Source organism: Enoplosus armatus, chromosome 16 (assembly GCF_043641665.1).
Source record: "Enoplosus armatus isolate fEnoArm2 chromosome 16, fEnoArm2.hap1, whole genome shotgun sequence".
Lineage (NCBI taxonomy): Eukaryota > Metazoa > Chordata > Actinopteri > Centrarchiformes > Enoplosidae > Enoplosus > Enoplosus armatus.
The window spans coordinates 1,402,059-1,427,875 of NC_092195.1; the positions used below are offsets into that span (position 1 = coordinate 1,402,059).

At 46.4% G+C, this 25,817-nt stretch overlaps 1 protein-coding gene across 1 annotated transcript in view; it reads left to right on the forward strand.

Moving 5' to 3' along the window:
- The window catches only part of thsd7aa (thrombospondin, type I, domain containing 7Aa), a 109,981-nt gene that overhangs the window by 34,406 nt on the left and 49,758 nt on the right, over positions 1-25,817 (forward strand). Inside the window, exons 2-6 of the mRNA XM_070921638.1 lie at positions 11,344-11,978; positions 12,339-12,562; positions 15,245-15,493; positions 17,909-18,090; positions 23,284-23,439. Of these exons, the coding sequence (XP_070777739.1) occupies positions 11,344-11,978; positions 12,339-12,562; positions 15,245-15,493; positions 17,909-18,090; positions 23,284-23,439 (1,446 nt within the window). The remainder of the gene's footprint in view (positions 1-11,343; positions 11,979-12,338; positions 12,563-15,244; positions 15,494-17,908; positions 18,091-23,283; positions 23,440-25,817) is intronic.

Consider the following 25,817-nt stretch of genomic DNA (forward strand, 5'->3'; position numbering starts at 1 on the left):
GCATGTATGTGTTCTTTTGTTTTGTTTTTTGGCGGCTGTATAGGGTGACATGCCGATGAGTCACAGTGAGCTGGCACTCTGCTTTTCCTCTAAGCTCATCCGGGATTCACATCAGCAGACAAGGGCACCGGCACAGTGAACTGAAACCTCCAAGTCTGAGATAAAAGCTTATCTATAAGCAGCTTCGTCTTCAAGGGTCATTATGGGGTCATGACATGCATGTAAGACGACGGCCAGGACGGCCTGTTTCTCACCTCAAATTGATTCAGGAGCTCATTTGGGTGATTTGTCCAGTTTGTCAAAATTGGAATCCCACTGACCCCCCCCCCCCCCCCCCCCCCCGGGTTTTCTCATCAGTGTGTAGGAGTGCTGTACATGCCCGCGTGATGGAGGGAAATGTCATTAATCAAGATGAGATGGTTGCAGAAAGGAATAACCACTTGTACAACACCATTCATGTTGCACTTTACACACTTAAGGGAACGCAATTTCTTTTAGCGTCCGGGGAAAATTGTAATGTATTTCAGTAAATAGATTCATTTTACCTCAGGTATCCAGCCTGACCTGTGTATGTGTTTGTTAGCGGCAGAATTACTTGCTTGCCCCTTGCGCACATTTTGCAGAAACCTCACAGAAATGTTTTGCTCATCCGCGTGAGGACCCATGCAAACTGTCTATCCAATTACAGCATTGTTCCAGTACTGTGGAACACTGTAGCAGCAATTACTCGAGGGTCTTCCTGTCTTGATTGCATAAATGTCGTCTTCGTGCGGGTATTTCTTCAGATTCAAACTGTGAACTTCTGTGTGGGTGTTCCTGATACCTGCTTCCTGCTTTTGAGTGTTTGGGAACGTAATTGCTCCCACGGTTGAGCTTCACTCTCTCTCCTTCTCCCTTCTTCTTCTTCTTCTTCTTCTTCTTCTTCATCATCATTCTTTTACACCAAGGGCATTTTTAAAAGGTCAGAGTTTGCCAAAGACACATTCGAATCTCGGCAAGGAAAATGTGACAGTGAGCGTAGTAGCGAGGGCAGGATTACTTTCAAGACAATGACTTCGTAATAGGTGGAGGGAGACCGCGAGAGCTTTAACATTTTCACAGGAAGAATCCGGCAGCCGTGTGTTTGTCCAGATCTGTTTGCACACAAAAGCTTTGTACAAAAAGTAGCCATAGTACTTTTTGATGATCTAGCAGCTGTAAGGATGTATTGTCCCATAGTTGCTCTAGTGGACTTGGTTACCCATTTAATGTAAGGCCTTCAATGCAACACGCTAGCTACGCTGATGAAGTAAGCGTTGGCCCGAGGGACGAAAGTAACTCTGCAGGCTCTTGCCCGAGCTGGGCGTCTATCCGTTTGCAATCAGACATCAACACAGTAAATCACATCTTACATGAGTCGAAGCCGAGTCATTTCATTTTCATATTCAGCTAAAAGCAAGACTAAACGCTTTCATGCTCGTTGTTAAGAAAACCAAAGATGGATAAAAATCCACATGCAAAGTTTGTCTTTTTGATCTCTGGCGGTCAGGTTGAAACACATGTAAAAAAAAAAAAAATGGCAACCATTAGTGGCTGGTGTTTGGTAGTGGTTGCCTTGCTAACACGCTCAAAATGCAAATGTTGACATGCTGACGTTTAGCATGTTTAGCCTCTCATTTGAGTTAAAGCTGCTGGGTTGAAATAACTCATTTTGGCCATTGCATGCCACTACAACAATATCTTATTGATGGGCTCCTTTAAAAAAAATGTTAGCATGGACCTTAAAAGGCTGTTGGTTGTCGGCCATACAAACATTTCTACACGTTAAGATCTTGGTAGACGTTGCATTACATTCTTGGGAAAATGCAGGCCATATACTAAAAAAAAAACATGAAAGCAGCAACTGTGTGCATGAATGCTGGATGTAAGTCAGAACCATCTGCTCGTGTTTTGCTTCAGGTCTGTGTTACAATATCCAGAGCCAGACAAGCGTTTAACAAGCAGCGCTGTCTGCTCCGTGCCGCTGCAGCGAGGCTGTTTTTCCACGTAGCTGCGCGGCCCAAATGAGCCGTGTAATGTCCCTTCCTGAAAGGGACGGCTTCGCTACTCTGACAAGCCTTATGAAAGATGCATGAACGCTGGTTTGTTAGAGCCTCTGGTGCTTCTACGTACCTTTATCTAATTAACCCGGCAAATTGTAGCTGTGTTATTATTCTCACCCTGCTCTTGTGACTTCTGGGGTGGGGGGGGGGGGGGGGGGGGCCTGCGGTTCGCAGTGTTTAAACCAGATGCTAACATACCTTTGTGTGTTTTATGGAATGCACAAACACCCAGACATAGGAAGGGGAGGAAAAGGGCATCAATTGGAGGGATGTGAAACAGATTGAAGAGAAGAGGTAGCAGGCTGTTAACACTTTCCGATGTGCGATCCTTGCGTTAAAAAAAGATGAGTGAATTATCAGCACTAATAAAAAGGCCCCTTCTGCAGCCTCTCAGTTCCCCCCCCCCCCCCCTGTCTGAAACAAGCCGTTTTAGACAAACTGAACAACCTCCAAAGACTTGAAGAGTAGTTCCTGAGCAGAGCGCTCCAATAACTTAAGACTGGGCGTTTCGATACTTTCACAGTATTTATACAGCACCTAGACCTGCTTTATAATGAAACAAGGCATGGAAATATAACTTTCTACAATATGGGACCTTTAAGACAATTGCAGCCATCCCTTAAAGCACCACTTTCAGTTACTGCCCTCCGTAAAATATCTTAATCAGTAGGCACGGCCACTTTTTGAAGCCAGCCTGCTGCCGCTTCACTTTTCCGTCTAAACCCTGATTCAGTCGTCACCATCGAGTACTTGGTGTTCCTTCAATTTAGCTTCTGTTGTGTTTATTATGTAAATGTGTTTTATTGTGGCCTGTCTGGGTGTGACACGTTGGGCTTTAATGTACCCTTTTCTAACAGCACAGCTCTGCACATGCAGAGGTAGACAAAGTATTTTCTCTTCTATTCTCAACTAAACATTTTTTTAAACACCACATACTGTATATATATATATATATATATATATTGTGATAACTGTTGGTTCGCAGAGCAAATCCAGTCACATTGTGCAGCCGTGTCCTTTGGAAGGCTGATACCGTGCAATCAAGGAGAGGCAGATCTGTTTTCGTGCCATACCTTCCATCAAGCCGGGCAGGGGGTCTTTGTTGACCCCGGGACAAACACAGACCACCGTTCCGTCATTCCACACCAGCCCTCCTTTTGATCACGCTGTCTGCAGATCAAAGACCAGAAGGCAGTCGAAATGCGGCTAACTCGAAAGCAGTTCGCCCCGAAACAAACAGGGGAAGGCGGCCAAGATCAGGGCAGGCAGATAGCGGGCTGCTGTGAAATGTGATGATATGAAACGCCGCTCCCACGAGCGAAGCAACGTCTACAGTGAAGTGGATGGAGCTGAAACGGGGCTCGGAAAATCGGATGGTTTGTTTTTTCGTCCTCAGTGACGAACTGAAAACGCAGAAAAGGGTTGAATATCCTCCTCCTCTATTCTTTGGCTACAATTTCTCCTGGCTGATGAGCAGCAAAATCACGATGTGGTAGAGTAGAGCAGATACCTTTTAACCGAGGCTAACTTTAATCTATGGGCTGCTCACACTATGCTACCTTTAGCCGGGTGTCCTCATGCCTGGAAGTAGCGCAAGGACCTCGGCAGAGACCCTCCCCACGTCCTTAACCATCCTTATCTGGACATATGAAGTGAACCACACAACATACTGTTGAGCAAGGTCATGTTCCAAAGCTGGATTTGTAGTAATTTCCATTAATTACTATTTCACTGTGATTTTGAGTCGTTTTCGTCTTGACTTTTAACTGTAAGTTACAGTTTTCATTTTGACTTTCTATACTTCTTCTTCTTCTTAACCCGGTGAGGTCCATTTCCTCCAGGTTTTGTGCTGTTTGGTGGTGATCAATCAATGGACTAAACTATATCATTTAGCACCTCCTATGGCTAGTCAAAGTAACCCCGATAGACGCTGGGACGCGTCGTCTCCAAGGCGAAGTGCATGGCGGAATGAAAGAGTGCAATAAAAGGTGCAGCTGCTGTCCTACTGACTGCACGAGAGTGGCAGAAAGAACGGTGAAGAATAACACAGAGACGGAGAGGCTGGAGAGAGACGATAAGTGAGTTAGCGTGCTGGTAAGTCTGCAGTGATATCAGTAACATATTGCCCTCCCTTGAGCCTGCAGGGCTCGGCAATTCTAATGTTGTGAAAGCTGCCCGGAAGAACTCCGTAATGCACATAGGCTGGCTGAGAAGATTTAGGGCCATTAGGTTGGTAAAGTCTGTATTACGTGTCCGCTACAGCAGTCGCTCCCAACCTGGGGGTCCCGACCCCAATCCAGGGGCCGCCAAAGCGCCACAGGGGGTCGTGGAGCCCCCTTGACACACTGCAATATCCACAGGAAATGGTCTGTTCAGAATGTTATACAGATTAGTTTTACACAAACTTCCTGCAGGTATTACGCTCACTATTTAGGTTCACTGTACAGTTAATTGTTATCTGTGCTGTTAATTTTTTTTATGCAATGAACATAATGAAATATACCTTAAGATATTTCAAAAGAAGAAGGCTACTTTTTCCCCTTTTTTTTATGCGGGTGGGGGTCATCAATGGTAAAATAGGGCTCCCTTAAGAAAAAGGTTGGGAACCACTGCGCTACAGAATATGAGGCCTTGAGATGGTATAATAATACCCCAGTGTAGCGTGGTAACAGAGTACACAGTAAAACAAACCTGTGCTAATCTGTCAGAGAGTGATTGGCATTCTATGTGCAGAACACAACAGACATCCACCAGCCCCAAAAAGGTGGAGGGAATTTGGTTGGAAGGATCGGATCCGTTTCTTTATCACACCCCACTGCAAGATCCCTAAGGACCCACAGATTGTGTACCTCGGACTGATACCTGTGGATTTAATTCAAAAGGAGGACACCTATCTCTTCAAAGAGAAAGGCTAGATGTGTCCAAATGCTACACAGTTGTTATACTTTTTTTTTTATTTTTTATCTCTTGGCGTAATAAATCATCCCACAAAAGAATAAGCTCTGCCCCCCCCCCGTCATGTCGAAGTGTCCTTGAGCAAGACACTGAACCCTAAGTTGCTCCCGATGGAGGCCGGCACCTTGCATGGCAGCTCGGTCGCCATCGGTGTGATTTGGGAACCGTTAAAGAGAACAGATTTGGAGTTGTGAATGTGAACCATGGATCTGTGAGACAAAAAACAGGCGCAGTATTGTTGCTGGTGTTACTGGATTTCCAGCAGGAACAAGAATTCTTTATTTCACAGCGATATGGAAATATTGGCTCTGCATGAGGGCATCCAGTAGTTAATGGTAAATCCCTGACCTTTTCACAGTCTCTTTATCACAGACATGTGTTCAACATATGAATACAGATTGACTGCCGGCTGTTGCCCCTCTTTTCTCTCGCCTTTCCATCAAAAAGCCACTGGTGGGATGCACATCTCGCACTGGTTTCCATTATCCGTGTAAATGCCAATGCCAATCTTGTGTTTGGCACCATGGGAAATGACGGGAGGAGACCAGGTGGGAGGTCTGGGGGTGGCAGGGTAGGCTGCGTCCAAAAAGAGCAATCCCATTATGGGGGGGGGTGGGGGGGTGAAATCGTTTCACACAGATCTCAAATGTTCGTCTGCGGGCAAGCGACAAAGGAGATAAGCCTGTTGAGAAATAACAGGAGAAAAAGCTTCTTTTTTTTTGTCCTCCCATGTGGCCTGACGGCTATTAAGTAGACTTGGATAGTGGATATTAAGTGGATATTAAAGAAGTGTGCAGCGGCTGTAAAAAACATAATTTACTTCCTTCAAAGATCAAACTTTTACGCTCTATTAGATTTCCTTTTTTTTGTTGTTGCTCCAGCTGCTAGTAAGTAACTGAAATAAAATCAAAACCTAGAAAGAAGAAAATTGATTTTTTTTTTGTGTGTGTGAAAGTTGGGGTGGAAGTCAGTTGAATTTTGTGTGACGTTATCCTGTACTATGTACAAGCTGAAGCCTGACGCCCAAACCGTAATTGTATTCGAAAAAATCCTGATATCTCTACAGGCACGACAATCGGTGTAGGCTTACCGGGGAGGGTAGCAAGTCGAAACACAAGTGGCTGAGAATCCACGCACAAACCTGACTGAGGCTGGGGAAAGGGTCAAGGCGGTCAGGCAGGCAGGCAGGCAGGTAGGCGCAGTTTCCAGGTTAGAGGTTACAGGATTCAGGGTAACGGGTAACAGAGGTCCGAGATCAAGGCACGATCGGCCACTTCGAGAATCCGGCAAGGCGCGATTAGAAATGGGTGCTGACCATTTACTGTCCACTAATGAGGGACCGGGCTGGGGCTTGGAGGGAAAGCGGCTACTGCAACTAGACACTCCTCGTGACAATGATGGAGCTAGACATGGTGACTTGATTGGTTCTGTGATCGTAAAAAACCTGCCATTAAAAAAAAAAAATCTACTCCTTTATTTGGACTGAATAGAGACCTAGCTCCTCCCCATTGTTTTTGTCCCTTGCCAGTATAATAGCAGCATTGCTGACGGGTGTTTTTAGTGTAAGGGTGGAAGCAGGGTATGACTAGTCGAGTGACATCCCTCCCGGAGTTTCAGCCTTGTTGGCACAGTGCCCCCTCCCTCCCTCCCTCCACCATGCCCCCTGGCTCCTCTCGGTGGGTGACAAGCGATGTAGGCCAGCGTGAGTGCAACCACCCTTCCTCAGTTTCTAAGCTCACCATCGGCCTGGAGATGACCGCGTCATTCGGTGGCATGTTCGTAAATCACGGCGAACACCTGCGTAGAGCCGAGACAATGCTGCCTGCCAGGCAGCTAATGCTTTACGGCTGTAAACATGCTGGCCTCTTAAAAGAGAGCTGGAGAGGGATGAAAATCCCAGACCAGATGGCTACTTACCCTTTCAGCGTGCAGCCTTTCATCTATATTTTTTCTTAATTGCAAAATCAATTCACGGCTGTTTCTCATCGCCGACCCCTCCATCTCGCGGTATGTGCCACATGAAATGGTACGTTGAATGAGCGGTGTGCCTCCGAACTCTTATTCTTGCTGTGGTGTTTTTTTTTTTTTTCTCCCTCATTTCCATCCAAAGAGGATAATGGCAGCTATAGAGATGCCAGCTCTGTGACTGCAGCTGTCCCGTGCGTCTGGGGCAGTTTCTTGCTACCTGCTATTGATTTGTATTGATCCAGACCCTCTGCCTGCAGCTGCAAGCTAATTCAGCCTGCCGGTTCTTCCGTTGGCATTTTCATTGCTGTAGCTCAACTTTATTGAGTGCAACCATAAAGCACTGTTTAATACAGCCCCTGACTTTATACTCGTAAATATACTCATACTGGCAAATGACTGTATTGTCTAGTGATAGACAGTTATGGCTCAGATTCACACATAGCGGCAGTCTGTTGGTTTGGTTGATCCACCGCTTGCAATGGATTCGCTCAGTGGGTTGCCATGACGTTTTTTTTTTTTTCAGACATTCACACAGAGAATGAGGCCTCCTGACTTTTGGTTTCGACTGAGACACCTCGACAACCACGACTATATTGGACGGATTGACGCAGAATTTGGTGCCGATCCAAGGATGAATCCTAATGAGACTGGTCATCCCCCAAATTGTTATCTAGCACCACCCGTACGTCAGAGTTTTGCACTCGTCCATGGAAATATCTCAACATCCACTTTCATGGATTGCCGCACATTTTTGTGTGGACGTTCATGGTTCACAGAGGTTGTATCCTATCGACCTTAATAATCCTGTGACTTTCTCTATGGCACCACAGGCAGATTGACATTTTTGGTTCAGAGAGTAATGCCCCCGATAACTATTTGATGAATTGCACCTATATAGCGTTTAATAATACGGAAGTACCTGAAAAGAGGTATGGACCAAAGTTTAAGGTAATCCAACTCGAGATTAACGATTTAAGAGATTAAATGCTTTGATGGACATTTAAGTTTGTACATATACACTATATTGCCAAAAGTATTGGCTCACCTGCCTTGACTCGCATATGAACTTAAGTGACATCCCATTCTTAATCTATAGGGTTTAATATGACGTCGGTCCACCCTTTGCAGCTATAAAAGCTTCAGCTCTTCTGGGAAGGCTTTCCACAAGGTTTAGGAGTGTGTTTATGGGAATTTTTGACCATTCTTCCAGAAGCTCATTTGTGAGGTCACACACTGATGTTGGACGAGAAGGCCTGGCTCTCAGTCTCCGCTCTAATTCATCCCAAAGGTGTTCTATCGGGTTGAGGTCAGGACTCTGTGCAGGCCAGTCAAGTTCATCCACACCAAACTCTCTCATCCATGTCTTTATGGACCTTGCTTTGTGCACTGGTGCACAGTCATGTTGGAACAGGAAGGGGCCGTCCCCAAACTGTTCCCACAAAGTTGGGAGCATGGAATTGTCCAAAATCTCTTGGTATGCTGAAGCATTCAGAGTTCCTTTCACTGGAACTAAGGGGCCAAGCCCAGCTCCTGAAAAACAACCCCACACCATAATCCCCCCTCCACCAAACTTTACACTTGGCACAATGCAGTCAGACAAGTACCGTTCTCCTGGCAACCGCCAAACCCAGACTCGTCCATCAGATCGCCAGATGGTGAAGCGCGATTCGTCACTCCAGAGAACGCGTCTCCACTGCTCTAGAGTCCAGTGGCTGCGTGCTTTACACCACTGCATCCGACGCTTTGCATTGCACTTGGTGATGTATGGCTTGGATGCAGCTCTCTACGCACTGTTCTTGAGCTAATCTGAAGGCCACATGAAGTTTGGAGGTCTGTAGCGATTGACTCTGCAGAAAGTTGGCGACCTCTGCGCACTATGCGCCTCAGCATCTGCTCCGTCATTTTACGTGGCCTACCACTTCGTGGCTGAGTTGCTGTCGTTCCCAATCGCTTCCACTTTGTTATAATACCACTGACAGTTGACTGTGGAATATTTAGGAGCGAGGAAATTTCACGACTGGACTTGTTGCACAGGTGGCATCCTATCACAGTACCACGCTGGAATTCACTGAGCTCCTGAGAGCGACCCATTCTTTCACAAATGTTTGTAGAAACAGTCTGCATGCCTTGGTGCATGATTTTTTACACCTGTGGCCATGGAAGTGATTGGAACACCTGATTTCAATCATTTGGATGGGTGAGTGAATACTTTTGGCAATATAGTGTATATACTGTACTGTATATTTATGTTTATAAAAGTCCAGTTCAGATATTGAATTCGTGTCAGTTTTTGCAGTTTTTTGGCAATAAAAAAAGTCAAATGCAAATATATAGCCAATGCAGGCACTAACTAAGCCTTCACTTCTTGGGTCGTCTGCACTGCGTGATGGTAAACCCTGGAGTCAGTCCACCATAGCCCATGGTGATGTCACTGCAGGGCCTGGTTGCTGCTGATGGGAAGAAATGACCCACTTCTGCTCTGTGATTAAGATGCCTTCAATCAGCCAGGGTTTCGCTGGCATACAACAGGCACCACGAATGGAAAGTGAATGGTGCCAAAAAGGTTTTCTTTTCTTTTTTTATTTATGGCGACTGTGGAATAATTATTTCTCGATCTCGCTACAACAGCCTTGTTGCCTCAATTACATAACAGTTGTCTTGTCTTTGCTTTCCTGTAACAACATAAAATAGCTATTTTGGGATCATAGGAAAGCAAAGCTCGTCATCCTGATATTACAATATATCTACTCTGCTATCACAAAGATACAAAGGTTTGAAAATAATAAATACATAAATAATTACATTCTCTGTCTGTTCACCTCACCAGCTTTTACAAGTATTCTAAAGAGCCACAAGACCAAGCAGACACTGGGTCTGTCATTTAGAGCCTCAATTGGGGCTATAAGAAAAAATATAAAATAAAAATGATTAACCAGATCAGATCAGACGTTACATTTGTTTATCTGCCACGGAAATTAATTTATTATATAATCCACATGTATATGTTGTGTGTGTGTGTGTGTGAGATGCTTTGCCGAGTCCGGACCCGCAAAGGCTCCCAGCATCGTAACACCAGACCAGGCTCATGATACGCAAGGCTGCGTCGTTCCGCGTGTCAGCTGATTTTCACGTCGCCGCTGTATTGACTGAGTCCTCGGCTGCTCTGGCTCTGCATCTGCCGCGCTCCTAACAGGGGTTTTGTGCCGAAAGTCACTGTTTACTTAGACCTATGATCACATTCTCATAAATCCAGTGGAAGTGTAATCACAGTATTGAAAGAGAGTGATTCAACAGTGTTTAGTGTGTATTTGTCAGGGCATCATTATTGCATGCGGAAGCAATTACGGTTTCAGCTAGACCATGTGGAAAGGCAGTGGAGGGAGCACTTCATAACTACAAATAATATCCTTTTTCTTGTTTTGACAAGCTTTTTTGTCATCAGCTGGTAATGACTGGGAATCGAATGGTGTCCAGTTGAAGCGAAAAGGCTGGCCATGAGAAATCAGCGACCTTTGTTTTCACATTTGTCCACTCTTGACAGCCCTTTTTGATGCAAAGCTGGAAATGTGCATTTTGAAAATTAACCAGTTTATTTTGCAGGCCATGGTTGTCCATGTATACATTCCATGCGGTCCTTTCAATTCACAATGGGAGCGATGCGTTTGCTACTTTACGACCCAGAGCAGCTCTGCCCGTGTCAGCAGCAGCTGTTAAGGGAATGATTCCGGTTTATTACGACTTAGGTCTTACTATTGTAGGTTATTGTTTATGATAACACTGCCCTCACCAAAATAATTGCTGAGATCTGGGAACATGGGGACATAAGTCCGATAAGGCAAGGAGCACCAGCTGTCAGATGATCAGGTGGATTGTACTCAAGCCCAAAGGTTCATCCAGATGATCTAAATCACATTATTAAGTGTTACCTAAAATTTGATAGACACTGGTATTTGCTGTAGGTCGAGGTTGAACGATGCAGTCAGTCTGAAGTTCTGATGAATGTAATAATGAATGTAATAAAAATAGTAATACACTTACTATTCACCTTTATTTTTTTTTCTTCCGAATACGTTGGGTTAATCTGGAGCTTTGTTGTCTGATTGTTTGACTGCTCATTTTTCTTTCGTTTCTTTCGTTCGTGATGTTGCTATGTTCTCAGATTTCGGCTATTTCAGAATTATTATAACTGATACAAAAGTAAGAATGTTGTAATACACTGGAGTCAAACCCTTCGAGACAAGTGGATGAGCACTACCTCTCTAAACAGGAACCATAATTCTCTTCTTTTCTGTCTCACTTTGACCTTTCCCTGAACTCTCTGTTGTCTTACTCTTTGCAGGTCCATGGGGTCGTTGTATGGGCAGCGAGTGTGGACCCGGCGGCAGCCAGAGCAGGGCCGTGTGGTGTGCCCACTCTGAAGGCTGGACCACCCTGCACACCAACTGCGACCAGAAAGAACGGCCGGACAATCAGCAGAGCTGCTTCAGAGTGTGCGATTGGCACAAAGATCTGTACGACTGGCAGCTGGGTGCCTGGAACCAGTGTGTCCCAGTGTCGATGCGCAGTGCCGGGGTGCAGCGCCCTGCTTTGTGTACCCGGGGAGAGGAGGGCATACAGACCCGTGACGTGGGCTGCGTCCAGAAAGCGGATGGCGAGCCTGCAAAGGATGAAATCTGTGAATACTTTGAGCCTAAACCACGCCTAGAGCAGGCCTGTCTTATCCCCTGTCCCCTGGACTGTGTGGTGTCTGAGTTCAGCCTGTGGACTTCCTGTTCTAAAACCTGCGGGATGGGCTTACAGAACCGGATCCGCTTCGTTCTGGCTCCACCACTGTTTGGCGGGGCCGTCTGCCCAAACCTGACTGAGTTTCAGACGTGCCAGCCAGGGCCCTGTGAGGGCGAGCAGAGCCTCTACAGCCTCAGGGTGGGACCCTGGGGGCCCTGCTCTGTCCCGATGCCAAGACAAGCAAGACAAGCTGACAAGCCATCCAAGGAAAGTGATACACTTTCCAAAGAGGGTGACAGACAGTCCAGAGAGGGTGAAAAACAGTCTAGAGAGGGTGACAAACAGTCCAGAGAGGGCGAAGGACGGTCCAAAGGGGGTGACAAACAATACAAAGAGGGTTTCATGCTGTCTGGTGAGGGCGACAAACAGTCAAAAGGCGGTGAAAAACAGACTAGAGAGGGTGACAAACAGCTAAAAGAAGGAGACAAAAGGTCCAAAAAGGGTGATAAACTGTCCAGAGATGGTGACAAACCATCCAGACCCAACAGAAAACTGGGCAGGGCAAACAGGAAACCAGACCGGCCATCTCGACAGGCGGACAGGCCCAAGCGACAGAAAAAGACTAAAAATAAAGAGAAAATGAGAGAGAAAGTCCGGGAGAGGTTAAGGGAGAGGGGTAAGGTGAAGGATCCGGAGACCAGAGAACTCATCAAGAAGAAGAGGAACAGGAACCGTCAGAACCGCCCCGGGGGAAAGTTCTGGGACCTGCAGATCGGCTACCAGACCAGAGAAGTGACCTGTGTGCACAAAAGTGGGAATGTTGAAGCTCTCAGGTGAGAATGACTCAAATAAGCCTCGCCGTGTGTGTCGCCTCGCAGCTTCGACGAATGTCCATGGTTTCATTTACAATGACGTGTCTCTATCCAGTGCCTCCGTGTGATTGTATGCTTTTCAGGGTATACACTACTTGCGTGAGAGCATTTCGGCTAACTTTCTTTCGGTTGGTTTCAGAATTAAGACTATAATAAAGGTTTCGCAGCATTGGTACAATGGTACATTTTAAGGTTAGGGTTGGTGGCCTGTTAATTTCGGGGGGGTGGGGGGGGGGTGTAAGGGTTTGGGGTTGGCATCCCAGTTATGTAGTTCGTCGTGCCCATGTTGACATATTTTCAGTTTTGCACGTTCCATCTCAGTGCACTGTACGTGGCACTCAGCGGCTTCAAGTGTCGGGGCTGGTAACACTCCGTCTCACTGTATGCGTTGTGAAAGCCCTCAGGTTTACCTCAGTTTTCTGTCTTGGATCTGATATTCAGTCAGAGCTGATTGAGATTATTCAAAAGCCCTACTTGAAGGCTTGAGTTTAGCTCGCAGACTTGTTCATTCGACATCATTTTGTCTGTTCCACCTCGTCAGTTTCCTAAAGCTCAATAACACTGGACACGATCGTCAAAGCCCCACCGTGAGATCCACCCTAAGACGTACAGTCTCTATACATGTTTTTTTTTTCTCTCCAGCAAGGTCAGTGTCCATGCGGTGTCTGAGAGCCATGCTCTTTGTTAGGAGGTGAATGGCCTCATTCTGTCTCGCCGTGCTCGCCCTGGCTCTAATAGAGGCCAGCTTCCATTACGTCCCGGGAAAACCAAGGCTCTTGCGACGCATTTGCTTTTAACGCCTGTGAGAAGGTCAGAATCCATAAATCATTTAAAGTTCAAGTGATTCCAGCATTCAAGCGGAATATCATATCTGGGTGATACACATTAGGATTGATATCTACTTTGGAATAATTATCCAATAGAGAACCACATATCCATACAAATGTGTCAGCCGCTTACGGAATGCGCAGATGGCTGAACGCTTCAAAGAGGCTTAGCTGATGGGCGTATTAATGTTGGCCGGAGTCGAGGATCAAGTTTATTTACAGTTGGAGCCACCGGTATGGGAATTTCATATATTATCTGATGGCTAAAACTGCTAATCATCTATAAGTGTCCAGGCTTTAAAATGATGATGACCTGCAACCTCCAAACACTCGTATTGCATGTGCTTGCGCTAGAAAAAGGGTTTTATTGCTTTGACTCTTTTAAGATCGCCATGCGTATGTGCATATGTACCAAACTGATTTTGGTGGTCCCAAAAAACAAGTAGTTCGACACGCTGCCAAGTGACGAGTACAAAAGCAAAACGCGTGACTCAAGATTATATGGAGGAATAATCTGATTTGGAATTTTTGATTTTGAAACGTGAATTTTTTTGTCTAGTAGACAGACAACAGACGGTGGTCCCATCAGGTTTAAACATCAAGCGTAAACAGTGGGTATAAACGGTGACGGCCTCATTGATAACACGAGCGGCCCACCTCAAAGTAAGACACGCTTCAGTGACGAAATGGATCTAATATCCACAGGTAAATGATTCCAATCTGCTGGGGCTCTCAAAATAAAAGCTCTTTGGTCAGTTGTTTTCACGGCATGAGGGGTAGAGAAATAGAGCTGAGCTTTGCCACCTCTTTGATTAAGGTTTTGTTAAGTTTAGGCAACCAAAACCACTTGGTTAAAGTTAGGGAAGTAGGGTTGGAGAGAGGATGCTTTCGCAAGGGGAGTTGAGGAAAAACTGTTGAGACTGAAAGGGAAGAGAAGCAGAAGAGAGACGTGTTGTGTCATTATCCCAAAATGGCTACATCAGCCTCGACAAAACACAAGCGTCTTTCAACTCCGCCTTTTTAATGGGATGTACGGCAGTATTTCCCCACACGGTGTAATCCCTACGCCTCGGTGCCTTTGCTTGGTTCTCGATGATCCGGTCTGCAAATGTAGAATGTGGAGACTGTACTCCACCTGTCCACCGGCTGGTCTTGACGTGACGGACTGTGACACAACGGCGAGTGTTTCCGTTCTGATCCTGCGTCACAGCAATATTTCAGAAGGCCCCCCCCCCCCCCCCCCCCGTTGAAACTTTCATTTTCATGTCGTATCAATAATTTAAGCTTAGAAACGCAATATGTTTGTGAAACAGGACCTCCATTATTTTGGATCAAGCAGCTCGTGAACAATACGGTGTGTCAGATTTTGCGGGCTACATGTGTGTCAGATACATATTTAATCAGCATTTAGGCAAATACAAACGTCGGATCAGACTCGTATCAGCAGATACCCAACGTTGAAGGACTCAGATTGGGATCAGGGTCGAAAAACTTGGTTGGGGCATCCCTAATTGTTGACTGTCCTCTTCTGTAAAACAGTGTGACGAAATAAATCCTTCCATCCAACAGCTCAACTGCCCCCAGTAGTCGATACATATGTAATTTCCTTAACCTGGCGCCAGAAAGGAACATTGATTTTGGATAGCTCTGCAAAACCCCACATTACAAGTTAGGTTGTGGTGTAGCAAGTAAACTGTGGTTAAGATGTGGTTAAGGTAAGGCAACTAAAATACGTAGAGTTAGGCATACCTTTTTAAAACTCTTGAAGTATTAAAGTTTCATCCTGGGTCATGGTATCTTGTTTCCTCGTCTCCAGCCTGTGCTCTCAGGAGACGCTGCCGGTGACCTTCCAGGCCTGCGTCATGACCAAAGACTGCGATGCGACCGAATGGTCCGAATGGTCGGCTTGCTCCAAGGAGTGCTACGACCCCAACGGGCCCAAGGGGGAGCGCGCTCGCACCCGAAAAGTGAGCCAGTTCCCGATCGGTGGGGGAGCAGATTGTCCAGAGCTGGAGGAGAAGGAGCCCTGCAGCCCCCAGAGAGACAGAGTGCCCTCCTGCATTGTGTAAGTACTTGACAAAGGTAGAAAGAGTTATCTGCCAGTTGGCTTAAAGCCGACTTGAGCAGATCTGGAGCGCCTGCGCCAGTCACCAGATACACCGTGATCATTTTTGCACAACCGTTATCCACAATCAAGGGAGTTTTAAGCCAATGCAAGAAATGAACTAACAGAACGTGAATTAGGTGTTCCAGAGGACAGAAGCCCTTCACTTCCTCAGAATGCTTTTTATCGCGAAAGCGTGTCGCGAAACACTCTTGGGTTCCATGCGGTACTTCAAATGCAGCTATTGCCATCTTGTGGCACTTGTAGGTTACTACAAAACACATTTGGGCTGGGACGTGAACCCACATACAGCCACAGTCACTGAAGTCGGACAATAACGCTTTAGATGAGTAATCCAGAACAACGACGCTCTGGAAATAGCATGGATCTAATGTTGAATTTATTCAACTGAAGCGACAGAAGTGTACATCATACGCTCCACCCTTGTATTTGGGACAGGCCTTTATTTGAGAATACATGGTATTAGGCTTATGCTGTAATAGTGGCATAAAATGAACAGAAAGAGACAATTCATCGCATTTATTTGTACGACAGTTCATCGTTTTGTGGCTGGTGACGGCTTGGGCCTCTTGCGCGAAAATGGTGCTGGTTTAAGGCTCAGGCCGCCAAAAAAAAAAAAAAAAAATTGTAAACCACTAAAATTTTAAAAAATGCACCATCCCTGTCAAACGGAGTGAACCGCGTGAGTAAGAACATGTGTAAAAGCTGGATTTTTAGTATATAAACCTGAAAGTTCATCTCCTCCGCAGCCCAGACATTTAATGCAAGATGTCATCTGCTCATTTCATTGGCTTAAAGTGTCCGCTGACTCCGGCCGCCTTCTCGGAGGGACGGAGGCAGCAGCTCTGTCTGCGGTGCTTAAAGAACCGCTCTGATTGAGTGTCCCCATCTGGGCGACTTAAAGCCCCAAGATGCAATGCTTTCCCATGGGGTCTCATTGTCCCGCAGCAGTGCAGAGGCAACTGAGAGAGAAAGACTTTGCTCATGAATATGGAGCCTCTCACTGGCGACCTCAAATGAATTCCATTATCAGCAGAGATGGAGGCAGGGTTTACATTTTCTGACCTCAAGGTGAAAACCCACAATGCATTATTGCCGAAGCAGACTGCTGCTGCCAAATTCACTAACCAGACACAAACCCGTCTATGAATAGCCGCCGTAATTAACAACCTCCTTTCGAAAAAACAAACAAAACAAAACACGTCTTAGTAGAGCTCTAAGTGGACAAGTGTGGTTCCACTGCAAAATCCTGAGGCACGTTGCGAACAAAGATCTGGAGGTCAGTAACGCAGAAATGCTGAGGAGATGCCCGCTCAGGCGCGAGCCGATGCCGTTCTGTGCCTGCCGAAAAGACACTGTGAGTGTATGACAAAACACAAACGCTGGGCTGTCGTTAACGTTGTTATATATTCATAGACAGTGAACGGAGAAAACACTTTTAGTTTCTTATATTCACGTTGAAAGTTCAAAACAATGTCACGTACGAAGAGTTAAACTGTCCGCCAGGATCTGGATGAGGGACTGGTGGAATGACAAGGCGCCAAAATGACTCAGGAGAGACAGAAGTTATGAAACAGAAGCTGGAGGTGCGGGGGGGGGGGGGGGGGGGGTGGACAGCTGGTATATGAATGTGTCGATGCGATAAATAAACCATCACAAAGCACTCGATATCATGCTCGGAGCCCAGGCATCGAATCTGGTAACGCAAAATGAAATAAAGGCACAAGCCGAGAATCTGTGTCTGAGCCACTTCAGTGTCTGATGTTTAAACTACAATATTTCTCCTGCAAATAGTAGTTTTACAATCTTGATTCATCTCAATTTTTGTAATATAAACGCATGCAGGATGTAGGAATGACGGACACGATCAGTGGACACAACAACGGGCCCTGTGGTTTTCGGGCGTTTGATGATATTGTGTGACCATAATATCAGTTTGGAATAAAGCTGCACAGCTCGTTGTTTTTGTGGCGTATAAGGCTAAAATTCGCCATTGATATTTAAATGTGCGCGTGTTTTTTTTTTTTTTGCCCTCAGAAATGTATAACATTTGTCAAAGGAAACCATTGATTTGGCCTGTGACAGCAAATGAAACTTCATATCCAGTGACCTTTGATCGGACGGCTGTGCGCCTGATCAATACAATTGACCAGACCGATACGATACCTGTACGGCAGCAGCTCGACGACACACACCGATCGAGCTCCGTTCCCCTGCATGTTTTTCCCGAAGGCTGAATACTTCTATTGATCAGTTCCATTCTGTTAATCCAATTGCTTAGTTTGAAAAAAGACAACACGGGGCCGGTGGACTGTAGACTCTTTAACGCTCCCGTGTACTCACCTCTGTCCTCAGTTACAGCTGGAAGACGACGGAGTGGACAGAGTGCAGGGTGGACGTGCTGCTGAGCCAACAGGACCGTCGGCGTGGAAACCAAACGGGGTTGTGCGGGGGCGGGATTCAGACCCGGGAGGCCTACTGTGTCCAAACCGCCGCTGACGCGCCGCCCAACCTCGGCTCGCTCCGGAGCAAAGAAGGTGACTTTCCCAGCATGCCTTTCCTGCTCTCGTTTCATCGCACGGCACGTTCGTTACAGATGCATTCAACTTGTTAGATTCTATATCTTGAACCCAGAGTTGACCAATAATGTTGAAAACCACATGCAAGAGAATCACACTAATGTGTCTTTCCTCATAGAAATATTGTAAATATTATGTAAATTTGTCACTATTCTGTATATAAACTGTAACAAACACAGGCTTAGTATTAGATTTGTATGGGAATATTATAGGACCGTCGGTTGCAGGTCCAGTTATTGGCTGTAATGAACAATGGTGTTGCTGATTTGAATGTGAGTGGCATCATAACGGATGGCAGAATCATCCCCAACCTTAAGGGTTCTAGTGGCCTAACCCCTGTCCGCACGCAGGCATTCCGTTTCCCAGTGTTCTAGTGTGTTCTAGTGTGACATCATTATATCAGACGGGATTCATATCGCCTATCGAGGGCTGTTTTGTGGGGTAAATTGCAGCATTTGCAGTGGCACATGTTTTGACACAGGCTGCTTCCAATCACATCTGTTAGAGCCGAGTGGCAGACCAAAAGCAGGAAAAAGTTGTTTATGAGCTTTTGAATCATCTGCTCAGGCTTGCGTTTCACACACACACACACACACACACACACACACACCAAAAAACACCAGAGAGGAGAATTAAAGCAATCCCCCCCCCCCCACACACACACACACACTCATCAAATCTGGGACTCAGCTATATGAATATGCTAATGTACGTGCAAAAGCCACACGGAGAGGGGGGGGGGGGCAGGCGAAACACAAGCTTTTACGGAAATTGGTGGCATTACTGAGTGCGCGCAAGCAGGAAGCGGTGGCGTGCCCGTGCTTATCCAGGACTGATACAATAAGTCTCAGTCCATCTGGCTGGCGGGGGCAGGGGTCTGCTGCTCGAAATTATACCGATCAGATGCTTTGCTTACAGCTGTGTCTCGTACTTTGTCCGCTGTCCCATTTTACATACACTGTCCGGGGGCGAGGTAGGACGGAGCGCCCCCCCCCCCCCCCCGCCCTACCCTACTTTGCCTTGCCTTGCCTTGCCTTGCCTTGCACGGTAATTCTTATGGCATTAATGGAGGTATTATGACAGGTGAAAAGTGACGTGGAGGTGTCACGAACAAAGGGCGGTGGTGGTGGTGGTGGTGGTGGCGGCGGAGGGAGAAAAGTGAGAAGAAAGAAAGACGTGATAAATGAGGGGAAGCTCTGCCAGCTCAGCTGCGGTGCCACGTCCTCCTCCCTCTCATTTTTGTTTTTTGTCACCCTGCACCTGTCCTCGGTCCCTCAGACAGGGTCTGTGCTGTCATGTCTTTAATTGCATCTCTGTCAACGAAGGTCTTCCGTGGAACCTGACTGGTTGTGTTTACTGGTTGACTCCCTCCCAGTTCGGAAGAGAGTTAGCGTGACATGGGTGGCAAGAAAAAGAAAAAAAAAAAACACATAATACATCCATCCATCCATCCATTTTCTATAGCCGCTTATCCTGTTGCAGGGTCACCGCGGGCCGGAGCCAATCCCAGCTGACATTGGGTGACATGTTAAATAAAAGATAATAAAATAATCAAAACTAAGACTCCGCCACAGTATTTTGAGAAAAAAAAAAAATATATATATTGGGGCTAGTGACCGTCATTGTCTGGATTTGTGTTCACCGCTCGCAGCCGCCACTGACAGTTACAGAAGCCAGAAAATCCAAATCCTGAGGCTTATGGGCTGAGACACCTGTCAGTCACAAAACAAACATGCCCCCCAAAAGGAACAGTTCTTGATGGAAACTCCAAGATAGGTAAGCCGAAGAAGAGAATTGACTTTGCATTGACTTTGTGTTCCGTGAGAGCAGTTCCCATCGCTTCAGTAGAGTCAGTAAATAGCGGCTACGTCTTAAACCCCCTCAAGCGTTGACTCGGAACCCCCTGGCGTGCAATGTGCCCTGCATGCGCGACTGCTCTTATCAAGGCCACACATCGGCAAGTCCCGGAGTGGCCGAGATGGGATAGTCTGGCAGTGCTGTCCGTGAACGCGCGCCATTTCCGGGCCCGGTTGCCCGGGGGAGCTGCAGCAATCACGGACCACTGCGCGTTCTTGATTCAACGAACGCTCACAATTCTGCCGCACTCACAATGCTTTATTCCAATGCTACTTGTGTTTTGTTCACCATAACTCGCTTTTCACTCTCCCTGGTGACACGTATTTCATAGCCATAGTCTCCAGGTATAACCAGGTATTTGAACGCGCTGTTACTGCGGCTGCTTTTCCTGTTGACTGCTTCCAGTCAATGCGAAACCCTTTGTCGTGGGAGCAAACTGTGACATGCTGTATAACAGCTGTGCCACTGTGATGCCACGAGTCCTCGGCTGGAAAAGGACTGGGAGTCAGGTTATTGATGGCAGTTGGCGTGTAGCTGTGCAGGGCGGCGGCCTCTTAGCTTCCCTAATTTGGCGCAGCACAGGGAAGACTAGACCATCTGGCACCTGAGATACCTGGGCAAGGTCAGTCTGTGTGGAGATTTTCCATTAATCAGCCTTTGTTATGGTTGTGGCGTAGCTGCTCAGACTGGACCAGGAGGGAGGAGAACAAAGACGCTGTTGTCCTCCGAATGTTCTTAATGAGCCGTGTGGATTCGTAAGCAATGGGACTTCTGTCTGTTTAGCGGTTAGCGTGACAAAACATGGACAAGTCATCAGCAGATTATTTGAATCTCAATCAGCGGCTGTCAACGTAGTGCCATCAGCTCTCGAGAATGAAATTGCATTTTCACAGCCGGTACTGACAATTTGGTATTTGGTGCTCACGACAGCCCCAACTCGAAAACTGCGTCACGGAATTTTGCACATCGATGGTCCCAAGATTATTACAGGTGTAATACCTAGCATTTAACGACTAGACCTATGTTCCATATTTTGTTGAGTTTACGTTATCCCAAGTGTCTCCAATGTTCTAACCATAGACTGTGTAAAAGATGGACGGCATGACAGCTCCCAAAAAGTGAAGCCTAAGCGCTTCGATCGCCCCCCCCTCCGTGTTATCGGATAGGATGCGGAAGTGGAGTCTTTATATACAGTCTATGGTTCAAACCCCGAGCAATCCGTGATTTTATTCAAGGTAATGGTGCATTTCATTTGGTCGTCTGCCAACGGCGTCATATCCCTTCTAGTTGCTATAACTAACAAGGGGGAAATGCATACAATGTCACATTTTTCAGTTTGCGACACTGTAATCCGGTAGAGACCTGATTTATTGGCATGGTACTTCAATATCGGCCTAGCGATGTGCCACTGTGAAAAAGTGGCTCATGCCAGCCACCAAGCTAATGTGTTACGGTAAGGTTATAACGTTACAACAACGTTCAACGCGCTCAAAGTTATTTTTAGTGTGATTGCATTGACCATGGATAACGGCGCTGGGCTACCCCACGCATCAGCTGTATGCTCATATAATGGTAAGTTAGCAAACTAACGTTGCTTGCGGCTATTTCACCAGAATGGAATGACATAACGTGAGTCACATCAGATAGCTTTATGGGTAGATGGCGGTGAAGACAACAACTCCCATGATCCCGCGCTAATGTGCGGTGTTGTCAAACTACGTCCTCCGTTGTTGTTTTGATTGGGAGACCCCTAGTGGCAGAAATGACATGCCGTGCCTTTAAATGAACCCGTGATGGCTTTGGTGGTCTCAAACACACCGTTCACATAGAAGCAGAGCGGGTAGGGAAATAGTGCGGTTACCAAATTACATTCCTTATGCTTTTTACACAGCTGTGGGGCGTGACAGAACTGATTCATGGCGTGGAGGGCCGGGTGCAGAAAGTAGAAAAGGTAATTGTGTTGTTGTGAAGGTTCAGAGCGGCACCACAGGTCTGCAGCCGGAGGTACATCTAATTTCTTAATTTGTTTGAGAATTTTGCAAATTTTATTGCCAATCCCGACCCGCCACAATCTCCTCACTTTGACTCCCGAACCCATTTCAACGCCAAGCATTTAGTTCCCATGTGACCTCCATAACCTGCAGTATTCTGTAGCGGGCTCTTATTTATATATATAAGTCAGTTGATTTATAGCTGCTCTGGCGAACAGTCTTGCGCGTAACATGACCACGTGACGCAATAGTGACGTGTAATGGAATTCATTCCCCCGGCCACAGGAATCACACAGGTTCCCCGGGTGCCATTGCCCGATCCAACCGCCCGATTGGATGGCTTGATCCGATAAAAGTACATACATGTGTTTAGCAACTGTGACGAAAAATACGCATCAAACTGTTTAAGCGAAGGATATTTGACATCGGATGTCAATGAAATAGCACCCAATCACGTCGCACCATTTGACGTATCGCCCGTTGTTTGTGTTACGTGGGCACTCAAGGGCATGCCACATGTGTGCACGCTTAAGCGACACCATTAAAGGATGCACCTTTGGCCAAGTGGAGGCAATTTGCATGCGAATGAGGCTCAGCCCTGTTGCGGCACAGCGAGGATGATTCATCAGCCTTGACGACCTTGCAGAGAGTCACCTACAGCTGTTTGGAGCTAAGGTCCACCGAGAATCAGGCCAAATGGAAGACTGGCCTGCTGTGCTGGGAAAATAAAAGAAAATGATGATAATAATAATAAAAAAAAAAGAATAAAAAAGCTTTGTTGTTTCAAAGCTGTCTGGGTTTTGGAAGATTTGGGGTTTTGGGGGTTGCTGTGAATGAAAGAGTGAGAGTGTTTGCATTTTTTGGCTTTGATTTTGAGCTGAAAGGATTTGTTCCTGGGGGGGGGGGGGGGGTTGGGGGTATGGGATTCTAAAGGCAGCAGTATTGGAGATCTAAAAGCCCAACTCTTTTCTTTTTTTACATGTTTTCATGTCTGTGTGGTTTGTTCTGTTAAACCATACCGATTTCACTTAACTTTGAAGACTGGAGTTGAATCACTGTACCACATCCTATACATCCTGATGTATAAGAGGGAAACACTCTTCATCTTAGCAACCTGGGTTCATTCCCTAAGTGGGATTCCTCTGTCCTCATGTTCTGGACATCTTCAAATTGTGGATGTCATCATATGTTTCACATATCCCTATTTTTTTTTCTGTTCTGTCACCTTTTGCTGTCATGAAAAAGTTTTCCACCCCACAACACAAGTCCTAGTGTTTCATAGATCCTGTCTGTGTCCCCACAGCGTTGCGACCAATGGACAGTGATCTGTGTCTGGGTGTCACCCCAAACACCACCCAGCTCTGCCACATCAGCTGTCCCGTTGAGTGTGAGGTGTCTGCATGGAGCGCCTGGGGACCCTGCACCTACGAAAACTGCCAGGACCAGGCGGCCAAAAAAGGTAAGACCTCTGTGTGCAATAAAGCAGTTCATGGAGTTCCATTGGCCTGTCAGACTTAGGGTCTTAATGCTTCCCTGAAACTAGGCACAAGCACAACCTCGGCTTCATCATTCCACCTTTTGGTGAAAGCAGATTCACTTGGATCCAGAAAATAACAAATGAACAAGCAAATTGACTATTGCCCTAAAGACTATGACTGCGTTCGCGCTACCCCTGGTAAATAGGGCCCTCGATACTGGAGGCTCCTCGTATGTTAAATCTGATCGATCTCATCTCTGTTTGTCGAGGTCGAGTACTTGTCTGGCCACATTGAATCTCCAGTGAGAGGTAGGGCTGTGCGATATTCGGACCGCCTTTAAAGTAAAGTATCCCTTTTACATTGTTTCTCCACAACAATTCCTTACATTTAAGGTTGTGGCTCTTTGAGCTACCGCTTCCTGTGTAGACACCTGAAGGGAACGCCCGCCTCTCCCGTGTATCTGACTTTTGGTGCCAAAATAGCATGCGGTGTGTTTAGCTAATGCGACCGATCCTCCTGATTCCTTCGGGGAGTGGGCTGCCAGTTGCTGAACACACTGCATATGCTGTATATTGTTTGTGTCGCCAAGCCCTGCATATACTCTGGATGTATCTTCTTTGGTATCATATTCGTAATACTGATTAAATATTAAACTTAGCATTGCCATCAAAGTCACAGTCCTTTGCCTATTTGTCGGTCGTAGTGGCAGGTTGTGCTAGTCCATCAGCGGGGTTGACGTGGTCTCTGCTTCAGCCCTTAATTATCTCTGGAACAGCAGCGTCCGCCATGACTAATGCATGTTGACTCTGCCTTAATGAAGCGCCTCAAATGAAAGGGACGGCTGGAGATTCTCCCCCATGCATCTTAATGACGAATCAGCTCCCACTCGCTCTCTTTTGCTTTTTTCACCGCGCTACTTCTGCTTTTGCCGTCGTCTACTGTACATAGCGGGAAAGTGAACATGAACACACACACACACACACACACGCACTCTCAAGTGTGTGTACCCAGGCCCTCATTATCCAGAAATATGTGGACTCGAAATGGGTCCTCCTGCCTTCAAATCTTTTAATCCTCCAGACACAGAACATGAGAATCAGTTGGCTGTGATCACAATGCGTTGGTTTGCTGAATGTTAGTTTATGATCTACTGTATGCAGAGGAATGCACTTATTCTAGCACTTGGCCAACAGTTGGGGCTCAATTTCTCAGACCCTGATATTGCGCTTGAGATTTACATTGCATTCACTTCTTGTAATTTCAACTCTGGACAGGTTACGGTCTACCGTTCTGTTTACTGATAAGGAGTCCCCTTCCGTTTTGATGACTGACGATCCCGAATGAGACACTGGACAGTTCTGTGCTGCAGCTGGTCGAGCTAACGTTTAGCTTTAAATTAGCTCAAGATAATGTGATATCCTCAAAAAGTGCACAAACCCGCAGGGAGCTAACGCGCAACTCTGCCGCGTCCATATAACTCCTCCAGCTTATTGTTTTTGTACAACTTGCCTTGTTTCCCGCCATTGCAAAGAGCTGTTTTCGAAAAAAAAAAAAAAAAAGCTCTGAAAAAAATGATGATGCTGACGCTAGATTGTTCATCAAGAGAAGGACCAGCACCGTGTTTTGGAACAGCAAAAGGACAGACCGCTGTTTCTCTTTTGATACACGAAAATGATAACAGAATGGTGGTTCTTACTTAAGGAAACCACCTTTGACTGGGCATAAATGGTACGGACACCAATATTCAGAGGAACAATTTATCCAGACGGCTAGAAAGATATATACGAATACAAAAAAAGAAGAAGAAAGAAATCAGCAACCGTTGTGTCCACGCATGTGTGTCTTCAGTCAAAATGAAGTCTCTAGCCCTGACAGCAGCTGCCCGCGCTGCGCTGCTATCTTGCAGCCGTGCCATTCATAATACACCCTGCAGATAAGCAAGTGAGTGATGCCTGATAGAATTGAATTCCCTGCGCCCCAAGTCTCATCTCTCTCCATACAACCCCATGCCTGATACAAATAAAGGTTTTTGGAGGGGAAAAGAGAGACAAAAATTAAATAGAAAAGGGGAGATTCGGCCGCCTCCACCTGGCACTCCAGGGCCTCTGCTGCCTTATCGGGCAGGAGCAGGAGTGTGGATTATGGAGTGGGTGACCTTGGCTGGGCTGGAGTTAACACCCCCCCCGTCCCTTCCCCAAGACCAGGGTCATGGAATCCCATGCCCTTGAGCAGAGGAAATGAGACACGCAAGGGAACAAACCCCACCTGAATTAATGGATTCCCTGTATGCATTAGTCACTTTGGATAAAAGCGACTGTAATGAGAGGAGAATAAAAACAGTCATTATGTGACGTTCGTC